At 43.2% G+C, this 12,604-nt stretch overlaps 1 protein-coding gene across 1 annotated transcript in view; it reads right to left on the bottom strand.

The window, feature by feature from the left end:
* The window catches only part of LOC138959831 (uncharacterized), a 32,380-nt gene that overhangs the window by 5,642 nt on the left and 14,134 nt on the right, over positions 1-12,604 (bottom strand). The window contains exons 6-11 of the mRNA XM_070331464.1: positions 10,903-11,023; positions 8,185-8,376; positions 7,391-7,510; positions 3,693-3,831; positions 2,324-2,485; positions 373-534 (exon numbers count right to left, since the gene is read on the bottom strand). Of these exons, the coding sequence (XP_070187565.1) occupies positions 373-534; positions 2,324-2,485; positions 3,693-3,831; positions 7,391-7,510; positions 8,185-8,376; positions 10,903-11,023 (896 nt within the window). The remainder of the gene's footprint in view (positions 1-372; positions 535-2,323; positions 2,486-3,692; positions 3,832-7,390; positions 7,511-8,184; positions 8,377-10,902; positions 11,024-12,604) is intronic.

The following is a 12,604-nucleotide window of genomic DNA, read 5'->3' as shown; positions in this document are numbered from 1 at the left end:
GCTCTTCGTGCAAGACGTCGGGAGTTACTTCAGCTCATTGCTACGTTATCGGAGCCTTTTGGGGGCAAGGGGGTGGCCGGTAGCTAGCGGCTTATCGCAATGTTTAGTGAAAATGCCTTTGCTCAGTTCACTGCTTTACATTTTCCTACTTTCTGGTACACCTGGTTCTTGTAGAATGGTACAGGGTGCTGGGAGAAGCAATGGGTTTAAAGGTGACAGAAGCCTGCTATGATAATTATACACGCTACGCACGTGCCACTCGGAAACAGCGGAAGTGACTGAACGAACGCGTGACTCACCGGGTTACATGTAGCACACAGTATAACTCAGTACTCACCGGGTTACATGTAGCACACGTACAGTATAACTCACCGGGTCGTCTGACGCAGTCTGCGCTGTTCGTGGCCACAGTGGTGTGACCCGCCGCGCACTTCACACACGCAGGGTCACGACCCTCCTTCCGGTAGTAACCCAGGGGGCAAGGGTCACACGATGACGTCACGTGGTTGTACTCTGACCCGGAAGGACATGGCACTGTGGAAAAGACATAGAGCGAGGGAATAGACGATGTTCGGAAATAACTGTCAGGTCTGTATGGCCCGGGTTGTGAAAGAGTAAGCACCCTTGCTTTGTTGGGACAAATATTGACACGTGGTTCCTGTACACGTGTTTGAGACACTCTCGATATTCCCGCTAGTTACTGGCCCTTTATGTCACGTGGGAAATAATGTCACGTGGGAAATAATGTCACGTGGGAAAACTTTCCCTCGTGACATTACAGACCAGGCATGCAGCTACTAGCGAGAGGGTGTGTCTCAAACACGTGTACAGGAAGCACGTGTCAATATTTGTCCCAGCTACTAGCGAGAGGGTGTGTCTCAAACACGTGTACAGGAAGCACGTGTCAATATTTGTCCCAGCTACTAGCGAGAGGGTGTGTCTCAAACACGTGTACAGGAAGCACGTGTCAATATTTGTCCCAGCTACTAGCGAGAGGGTGTGTCTCAAACACGTGTACAGGAAGCACGTGTCAATATTTGTCCCAGCTACTAGCGAGAGGGTGTGTCTCAAACACGTGTACAGGAAGCACGTGTCAATATTTGTCCCAGCTACTAGCGAGAGGGTGTGTCTCAAACACGTGTACAGGAAGCACGTGTCAATATTTGTCCCAGCTACTAGCGAGAGGGTGTGTCTCAAACACGTGTACAGGAAGCACGTGTCAATATTTGTCCCAGCACAAGCCAAGGTACTTACTCTTTCACAACGCATACAAACCCGACAGAGTTATTTCCGTCATTCTTCTACTGAGAAGCGATTCAGTCAGGAACACAATGATTTAGAGAACTCATACAATGGCCGGATGAGAAAGAGCAAAAAGCCCATATCTGTTGATCCGCAAAGTCAGTATGTTGGTTTAAAGGCACAGTAAGCCTCCCGTAAACCATCACAGAGCTCCCCGAGCGTCTAAATACAGTACAAGCATACTTCCATTTGAACGCTCACCGAACGGGAACATCCTGGCTGCTTTCTGTCGAGCGTGAGACATTTTCAAAGAATTTATTTTCGTAGACTTGTTCCGTTAACAACAACGGCGCCTCGTTTTTGCGCTAGACCTAACTTTTAAAATCTAAATAATAAATTGACAGCTTGTTACACAAACATTCTTTAATCATAAAAGAATTCGTTTTTCATCAAGACAAGATCAGAACAATTCGAAGTTGTGAAAGTTTAAAAAAAGAAAAGCCCGGAAGCAGGGTCACGCAAGGGTCGTAGCAGACGACGGCCGGTTTATCAGTGCAAATCGCCGTTCCTCTCAACAGTCAAAAGCCATCGCTAGAGTTCTTGTGAACCACAGCCGTTGTTTCGTGCATAAAAAAACCGTGCTATTGTAGATAAGCTCACGTCGAGTCGCATTCAAATGACTAACTATGACGACTGCATTGTGAAAAGGGAAAACTGGATCACACGGGTTCACGATGGCTCAGGGGTAAGATAAACCACGCAAAAATAAATTCTTTGAAAATTGTTCGCTCTTTACGGAGGGCACCTAGGATGTTCTCAATTGGTGAGTGTTTAAATGAAATGGTGTTTGTACTGTGTGTAAAAGCCTGACCGTATCTGTGATGGTTTACGGGAGGCTTACTCTGCCTTTAATCAAACAATTCTCCTTCCATGATCCATGGTGCATCTGTACTCACATAATTATACACTTGTACTCGTGTTTGGTGCATGTGTACTCAACATATACACTTGTACTCGTGTGTGGTGCATGTGTACTCAACATGTGTACACTTGTACTTGTGTGTGGTGCATGTGTACTCACAGATACACTTGTACTCGTGTGTGGTCCCAGTGGTGAGCGTGGTCAGTCCCTGCAGACAGCTGAGGCAGGTCATGGTGCCCGGTGACGGCTGGAAGGTGCCCAGTGGGCAGGACAGGCACCCCTGGATGTCCAGCTCCCCGCGCTGACCGGCCGGACACTGACCTGGACAGGGACACACAGCATTGGTCAGTCAAGGTGTGGTTCTAATTTGGTGTTTGGCGTGTGACTGCTACTTAGTGCTCACAAACCCATTCCTCACTACAATTGTTAAGCATTGCTGCTATTCGAACACACACAAGCCCCGCTATTTGCCACATGACACAAACAGACTTCCGATGTATGTTTTAGCGACGAGCCCATAAACATTTGTATCAACTGACAACAGTAATTTCATCAACAAAACAAGTTGAATTGAGAAAATAATGAACGATTCAGAACAATTCAGAACAACTGCCTTTGAATAAAAACAGTTTGAAAACTACAAAAGTCTCAATCGTTTCCGCTTTCTCCCGGTAGTACAAGCTCCGTTGATAGGAAATGGAGGGGAGCGGGTGTAAAGGTTATGCTTTGTCTGTTGGTTTGTCTGTCTGTCTGTCTGTCTATTTGTCTGTCCGCACATAGATCTCTGGTGTCTATGGGTCGATTTATATTGAAATGTGGTGTATAGCGGCTTGGAAGTGGGGTACACACGGTCGTAGCTTAAGATTAGATTCCTGCCTCTAGTTTCAAAAAACCTAAATACATAGCAGCATTCTAACCGTGCCTTGCATTCACAAGCTATGGCTGTAAAATATACCACATGAGCAATGTTCGGTGGTTAACAAAAACATCTTGCTTGCATATCCGTGTAAAATTAGTATAAACAAGAAATTCCTTCCAGGTAGGAAAAACACCCCCGTTGGTCAAAGGGAAATAACCATTCTCACTGCACCCATTCTCACTGCCACCAACTGAGAAGGTTATTTCCCTTTGACCATGAATATGTTTCTCTCTAAGTCCTTGTAGAATCTTAATCCACCAATAACTCCCTAACCGTGTGTTTGACTGGTCCCAATTTTTGTAAGGACCGTCTCAGGAATGTATAGAACCTGTTCACCAAGTTTGGTGACGATCGGTCCGTTCATTCTTGAGATCTATATGCGAACACAAACACACAAACACCCAAACACACAAACACATCGAGCGAAACCTATACTCACCCCTATACCGGGGGTGTAATAAAAGTATGAAATGATACCATAACGTCAAATACTTAATGCGTGCCCCCATCCTCAGCTCAAGCACAACTCACTTCTAGGGGAGATAAGTGTCTCAGTGTTTGAGACAACTCACTTCTAGGGGAGATAAGTGTCTGTTTGAGACAACTCACTTCTAGGGGAGATAAGTGTCTGTTTGAGAGCAGAGAGGAGCGGGAAGCGACCCTGGTCGCAGAACACGCCGGAAAAGTCGTCATAACTCAGGTCCCACAATGCTGCCCCGGCCAGACCATTGTCCTTGATGTAGTTCGCCTGCACACAATACCATGGTAACATGATGATGGTGATGATGATGATGATGATGATGATGATGATGATGATGATGATGATGATGATGGCCCTAATCCTTATCATCATCATCATCATCATCGTCGTCGTCCTCCTCCTCCCCCTCCTCCTCCTCATCGTCATCTTAACAACACATGGTCTTCAAGGGGCATAACATTATAATCAGTTAGGAGTTGTTACTTTGTGCTTACGATAATCTTTAAAAGCCTGACTTCTGTTCACACAAAACCTGTTTCTTGACAAAGTCAAGGACGATATAACGTCTCCATCCAATCACAGACTGTTTCTTGACAAAGTCAAGGACGATATGACGTCTCCATCCAATCACAGACTGTTTCTTGACAAAGTCAAGGACGATATAACGTCTCCATCCAATCACAGACTGTTTCTTGACAAAGTCAAGGACGATATGACGTCTCCATCCAATCACAGACTTTTGTTGTAGTGAGCTTGTGTAGGCCAAGAGCCCTCTTTACACACCAAGGGAAACTGAGACTAGTGTTTTCACTTTACACATCAACAAACACGTTGGAGCCGGAGGCTCACCACGGGGGATAACCGGTCAAAGGCCGAACAGAAGCAGAAGGCCGCTCATGACACGTGTGAAGGCAAGTTTTGTCTGTTTTCTAGGTATTGTTTGATTTATGTCGGGATTTAAGGTAAGCTACTGATTCAGCGATGACTAAATTTGTTTCTCGATGCATAAAAAGTCAGGGAGCGATTGATATTTGCCCGTAAATAGCCTTCAAAGCTGAAAATGTCCGCGATCGAGCACCGGAAATGGCTGTTCGATGGGTTTTGCAAGTAGAAATGTGCTTTATTTCACCAAATCAGCTCGTATTTGGTGTGGATACGGGAATCTAGAGGACGAAGGAGTCATAAGAGGTGCAAAGAAGTGCTATTTGGGAGTAGAATAAATCTTCCGAGACAGTAGACAAAAGAAGGTCATATTTTTAGAGATGCGCGTAGGCCGATTGTCTTTCCGACAAGCGAATGATACAGCAGATTAATCATTCGTTTTGACCAGAAACCTTGTCTCTAGTTTTTATGAATGAGTTTTTTAATTAAAACAATCACGAGAACTCTCTCGCTTAGCCTAATGGCTGTTCGATGGGTTTCGCAAGTAGAAATGTGCTTTATTTCACCAAATCAGCTCGTATTTGACATCGGTTTGGTATATATATATATTTTCTAATCCTACCGCGAACTGGATAGCAGACGCGGCACGACTGTTGCACCACACTTTGAAGTAATCCCACACTTTGAAGTAAATTACTTCAAAGTGTGGGGATGTGCCCCACACTTTGAAGTAAACCCATTTTTTACTTCAAAGTGTGGGGGGATCTTCCCACACTTTGAAGTAAACTCAGTTTTTACTTCAAAGTGTGGGAGGATCTTCCCACACTTTGATGTAACTTACTTCAAAGCGTGGGACTTTTGCATCGCCTGTTTGAGCCTGATGATTTTGTCAAAAAAAATGGCAAAGTCTTTTGGATGAGTGAACAGAAAAAGTGAGCGAGCCAAGAAACATAATGATGTTTGTTATCAGGCTTTAAGCAATGTCCCATTGTTGAGTGTGACGAAAACTCGTGATGACGATTTTAAAACATGTTGGGTCACGCATGGTCCAATCTTACATGGTCCAATCTTACATGGTCCAACCTTACATGGTCCGACCTTACATGGTCCAATCTTACATGGTCCAATCTTACATGGTCCAACCTTACATGGTCCAATCTTACATGGTCCAATCTTACATGGTCCAATCTTACATGGTCCAATCTTACATGGTCCAATATAACATGGTCCAACCTTGCATGGTCCAACCTTACATGGTCAAGTTTTACATGGTCCAACCTTACATGGTCCAATCTTACATGGTCCAATCTTACATGGTCCAACCTTACATGGTCCAACCTTACATGGTCCAATCTTACATGGTCCAATCTTACATGGTCCAACCTTACATGGTCCAATCTTACATGGTCCAACCCTACATGGTCCAATCTTACATGGTCCAATCTTACATGGTCCAATATTACATGGTCCAACCTTACATGGTCCAACCTTACATGGTCCAACCTTACATGATCCAATCTTACATGGTCCAATCTTACATGGTCCAATCTTACATGGTCCAAAAATATATATGGACCATGTAAGATTGGACCATGTAAGGTTGGACCATGTAAGGTTGCACCATGTCAGGTTGGACCATGTAAGGTTGGACCATGTAAGGTTGGACCATGTAAGATTGGACCATACGTGACCCAACATGTTTTAAAATCGTCACCACGAGTTTTCGTAAAACTCAACAATGGGATATTGCTTAAAGCCTGATAACAAACATCACTATGTTTCTTGGCTCGCTCACTTTTTCTGTTCACTCATCCAAAAGACTTTGCCATTTTTTTTGACAAAATCATCAGGCTCAAACAGGCGATGCAAAAGTCCCACGCTTTGAAGTAAGTTACTTCAAAGTGTGGGAAGATCCCCCCCACAATTTGAAGTAAAAACTGAGTTTACTTCAAAGTGTGGGAAGATACCCCCACACTTTGAAGTAAAAAATGGGTTTACTTCAAAGTGTGGGGCACATCCCCACACTTTGTAGTAATTTACTTCAAAGTGTTGTGGGATTACTTCAAAGTGTTGTGCAACAGTCGTGCCGCGTCTGCTATCCAGTTCGCAGTAGGATTAGAAAATATATATATATATATACCAAACCGATGTCAAATACGAGTTGATTTGGTGAAATAAAGCACATTTCTACTTGCGAAACCCATCGAACAGCCATTAGGCTAAGCGAGAGAGTTCTCGTGATTGTTTTAATTAAAAAACTCATTCATAAAAACTAGAGACTAGGTTTCTGGTCAAAACGAATGATTAATCTGCTGTATCATTCGCTTGTCGGAAAGACAATCGGCCTACGCGCATCTAAAAAAATATGACCTTCTTTTGTCTACTGTCTCGGAAGATGTATTCTACTCCCAAATAGCACTTCTTTGCACCTCTTATGACTCTTTCGTCCTCTAGATTCCCGTAAAAACACCAGATACGAGCTGATTTGGTGAAATAAAGCACATTTCTACTTGCAAAACCCATCGAACAGCCATTTCCGGTGCTCGATCGCGGACATTTTCAGCTTTGAAGGCTATTTACGGGCAAATATCAATCGCTCCCTGACTTTTTATGCATCGAGAAACAAATTTAGTCATCGCTGAATCAGTAGCTTACCTTAAATCCCGACATAAATCAAACAATACCTAGAAAACAGACAAAACTTGCCTTCACACGTGTCATGAGCGGCCTTCGGCTTCTGTTCGGCCTTTGACCGGTTATCCCCCGTGCTCACAGTCATGGCAAGTAACAGCTTACCTTATGCAGGGGGACACTGTTCTTTCCACTAACCGATGTTCCGAGATCCGAGTTTCATATAAGTTGGTTCGACTGAGAGCAGGGACACAGAGGAAAATAATAAGGAAGACAGATTCAGAAGTTGTCGTAGTGACTACGGTGGTCTTACCTTGCTGATGATGCTGTCGACGTTGTCGTAGGTGACGATCTCCTCAGCGCTGAAGGCGAAGGGTGTCAGCTGATCGCCGTCCATGACCTCCGTCCACCCGTTACGGAGCTGTGAGCAGATCTGACCACACACAATTATCATAGCAGATATGACCACACACAATTATCATAGCACATCTGACCACACACAATTATCATAGCACATCTGACCACGCACAATTATCATAGCACATCTAACCACACACAATTATTATAACACATCTGACCACACACACAATTATCATAGCACATCTGACCACACATAATGATCAAAGCACACACAATTATCATAGCACATCTGAGCACACACAATTATCATAGCACATCTGAACACACACAATTATTATAGCACATCTGACCACACACAATTATCATAGCACATCTGACCACACATATTATTATAGCACATCTGACCACACACAATTATCAGCACATCTGACCACACAAACTTACCATAGCACACACACACATACACACACACACACATAGACACACGGCACACACACACACATACACATACGCATACACATACACACACACACAAACACACACACACACACACACACACACACACACACCACACTGACACACCAGCAGTCAACGAAACTGTTTGGTGTAGGGTCCGGGGGTTCCCGCTCACGGTCGTGAGAAACACCAAATGTTGGCATCGTCTGTTGTTCTGTCTGTCTGTCTGTCTGTCTGTCTGTATGCTGCCCCCCCCCCCCCTCCCTCTCCCTCTCCCTCTCTCTGACAAACCTCATAGTATGCCAGCAGCCCGTACTGTTTTGTGTAGGGTCCGGGCATTCCCGCTCCGTCGTGCACAGCGCCAAACGTCTGCTTTTCCGTATCGTTGGAAAAAACGGAGCTGCGACCAAAGGTAGGTATCCCCATCACTATCTGACCGGCCGACACTCCGCCGTACTTGGTGAGGTAGTGAATAATGTAGTCCTGGGGGGAAAAAACACACACAGAGGACACTTTACATATGTATACGTCATATATCGCACACGACCGGTGGTAGAAATACCCACGGAGAACACATGGAGAACACTTTACATAGATGTGTTCAGGAACATATCACACACGACCATATGCATAATAGGTTGGAATACCCATTGATATGCGACGAGAGTGAGAGAGACAATGACAATGACAAATCTTAATTTTTCGAGGGTGACAAGAATAAGCATAGATATGTGGTTTTTTTTTGCATCTGGCCCTCGCCCTAAAGAGGGACTAAACTATTTTACTAATAACTATGACTAGGGGAAAAAAAGGTTACATAAAAACATTAATGGTAGAACATATAAGTTTATGTACATGAAGCGCATTATGTAGAAGCATTGTAGATCATAAGGTAGTGTTCAAAATTGGGTGTAAAGCAATGAAGATAAACGCAAAGTAAGCATACTTTGCAACAATACATTAGCTCAGCAAAACAATGTATTACAGAGAAAGAGAGATTCGGATGGTTTATTCACATAGGCCATTGCCCCTAGTGAAGGGGTGTGAACAAAAGCAAAAACATTGAATCATTTTTACATTCAGTAGACTCAAAACAGTGCATATTTTTCTCAAAAGTGGATAACAGATACATCAATGCAAACATCTACATACGAAATTACGATAACAGTGTTTCTCGTATCTTAAATGCTTTATACAAATACAAACATAAATCACGTACAGTTTTTTCATGTGTTGAAGCTAAAAGAAGGCCGAGTCGAAAAGCACTTGGTTGCCTGTAATATTTCAGTGGGATGAATTTTTCTCTCAAATTATGGAAGTATGGACAGACAAGAACAAAATGGACTTCATTTTCCAGTTTATCTTTACAAAAGGGACACATGTAATTATTAACATCATAAACTTTTTTGTAACGATGAGTGTGAACGACAATTTCAGAGATCCCTAACCTAAACCTTATCATCATGAATCTTAAATGTCTGTCAATATTGAACAAAAGGTAAGGTTTGATCTCAGGAACAGTACAAAATGTTCTATACACAGAAAATCTTTCACTATTTTGAATATGAAACTCCCAGTCTTGCCATCTGCATGTAATTAATCTATCTTTCAAAACATACAAACACTTGCTTTCGTCAACAACACCTTGATTCAACCACACAAAACCATATCCTAGCTGATACAATTTACAACGCACATTTGACGCCCAATTCAATTTACCATTCTCATCCATCCTGTACAGCATTTTATATGATTTATGAGGCAATCTATGCTCAGACATTCTCAACAACTTCAACCAATATTTAATACATTTCAATATTGAATTTACGTACAAAGGGTATCTGTTAGTTTCTCCATATACCAAATCGTTTGGTGTACGCATTTCTAAACCCAGAAACTTTTTCAATGCAAATAAATGCACCTTTTCACATTCTATGGCTGCTTTATCTAAGCCCCATAACTCTGCACCATATTGTGCAATAGGTTGCACTTGTGAATCAAATAAATTTAGATAAACATCCAAACTAGTGTTATTAATCATGTATAACTTATGTGAAATCGACAACAAAGCTTGCTTAGCTCTACTTGCAAGGTCTAAGCAGGCAGCCGTAAAACTAAGCCTGGTCGAAAAAAGTATTCCCAAATACTTATATGCATTCACTACAGGTAGAACATTCCCTTCATAAATCCATCTTTCTCTGGCAGCCAAATAGCCCCCCTTCCTAAAAACCACAATATTACTTTTACTCATATTTACTTTCAACTGTAGAGAACGAGCTGCCTTGTCCAGATTATTTAATTGATTTTGTAAACCAACCACAGTTTCTGACAGCAATATCAAATCGTCAGCAAACAAAAGTAGAAACAACTCAAAATAATCTATCGTAAAAATGGCACCATGTTTTCCATTTTCAATAATCTGAATTGCTAATTCATTAATATACAATGAAAATAAAACAGGACTACACACATCTCCCTGCTTCACCCCAAATGTGCATTTTATACATTCAGTCAACTTAAATCCACATCTCACTCTCACCTTTACTGACTCATACATACTCTTTATACATTTGAGAAGTTTTCCCGTCACTCCATTTTTTAACAAAATAGGCCAAAGCAGGTTTCTATTTATAGAATCAAAAGCCTTTTCAAAGTCTATGAAAGCGACATACAGTTTACGGTTAAGGGCAAATTGTTTCTGTACGAAAGCTAACAAAGTAAACATGTGATCAGTGGTAGTATAACACCTCTTAAATCCAGCCTGGTATTCACCAGTAATATTATGCAACTCCACCCATTCCTGTAATCTGTCATTAATTATAGAACCAAAAACTTTACTACTGACATTACAAATAGAAATACCGCGATAAGAGAGAGAGAGAGAGAGAGAGAGAGAGAGAGAGAGAGAGAGAGAGAGAGAGAGAGAGAGAGAGAGAAAGACAGAAAGACAGACAGACAGACAGACAGACAGACAGACAGACAGACAGACAGACAGACAGAGCGACTCACGGCATTGAGGATGGAATAAAAGCTAGAGTCTTCGCTCCTGCCGAAAAGCCCCGAGTTGTGTCCGATGACTTTCTCCGCCACGTAGAAGTCGTAGGCCGTCACCACCACGTAGTCCGCGTACCTGAAACGTAGGCAATGACTTTAGCACATGGCGCAGTAGGCAATGACCTTAGCACATGGCGCTATAGGCAATGGCCATAGCACATGGCGCTATAGCCAATGACCTTAGCACATGGCGCTGTAGGCAAAGACCTTAGCACATGGTGCCGGCTGTAGGCAATGACCTTAGCGCATGGTGCCGGCTGTAGGCAATGACCTTAGCACATGGTGCCGACTGTAGGCAATGACCTTAGCACATGGTGCCGACTGTAGGCAATGACATTAGCACATGGTGCCGACTGTTAGGCAATGATAAAAACCGAGGTACTGCTACGCCATCAGCATCTTCCCCTGGAACCATTTATCTGGCGTAGGTCTTATCAGCCACCAGACGAGGACAGTCTCCCTCTCACATACACACAGCCACCAGACGAGGACAGTCTCCCTCTCACATACACACAGGCACCAGACGAGGACTGTCTCCCTCTCACATACACACAGCCACCAGACGAGGACAGTCTCCCTCTCACATACACACAGCCACCAGACGAGGACAGTCTCCCTCTCACATTCACACAGCCACCAGACGAGGACAGTCTCCCTCTCACATACACACAGGCACCAGACGAGGACAGTCTCCCTCTCACATACACACAGCCACCAGACGAGGACAGTCTCCCTCTCACATTCACACAGGCACCAGACGAGGACAGTCTCCCTCTCACATACACACAGCCACCAGACGAGGACAGTCTCCCTCTCGCATACACACAGGCACCAGACGAGGACAGTCTCCCTTCGCATACACACAGGCACCAGACGAAGACTGTCTCCCTCTCACATACACACAGGCACCAGACGAGGACTGTCTCCCTCTCACATACACACAGCCACCAAACGAGGACAGTCTCCCTCTCACATACACACAGCCACCAGACGAGGTTCCCCCCCTCCCCCACGCCCAACAACCAAAGCGCCTACAACACCTATCATATAGCTCTATTCAAACAAGGCTAAATCACATACACCGCCCTCCTCCTACCTGAACTTAAGTTCCTCATTCTGATATATTATTTTAGCAAGTTATATTTAATATTCTTATTTGGCTAATATATATTTTTTTCTTTTTATATTTAGTCAAGTTTTGACTAAATATTTTAACGTGGAGGGGGGAATCGAGACGAGGGTCGTGGTGTATGTGTGTGTATGTGCGTGTGTGCGTGTGTGTGTGTGTGTGTGTGTGTGTGTGTGTGTGTGTGTAGAGCGATTCAGACTAAACTACTGGACCGATCTTTATGAAATTTGACATGAGAGTTCCTGGGTATGAAATCCCCATACGTTTTTTTCATTTTTTCAATAAATGTCTTTGATGACGTCATATCCGGCTTTTCGTGAAAGTTGAGGCGGCACTGTCACGCTCTCATTTTTCAACCAAATTGGTTGAAATTTTGGTCAAGTAATCTTCGACGAAGGCCGGGGTTTGGTATTGCATTTCAGCTTGGTGGCTTAAAAACTAATGAGTGAGTTTGGTCATTAAAAATCTGAAAATTGTAAAAAAATTATTTTTTTTATAAAACGATCCCAATTTACGTACATCTTATTC

This window comes from Littorina saxatilis, linkage group LG2 (assembly GCF_037325665.1).
Source record: "Littorina saxatilis isolate snail1 linkage group LG2, US_GU_Lsax_2.0, whole genome shotgun sequence".
NCBI lineage: Eukaryota > Metazoa > Mollusca > Gastropoda > Littorinimorpha > Littorinidae > Littorina > Littorina saxatilis.
The sequence above is the reverse complement of the archived record's forward strand: the minus strand, read 5'-3'. Positions and strand labels throughout refer to the sequence as shown.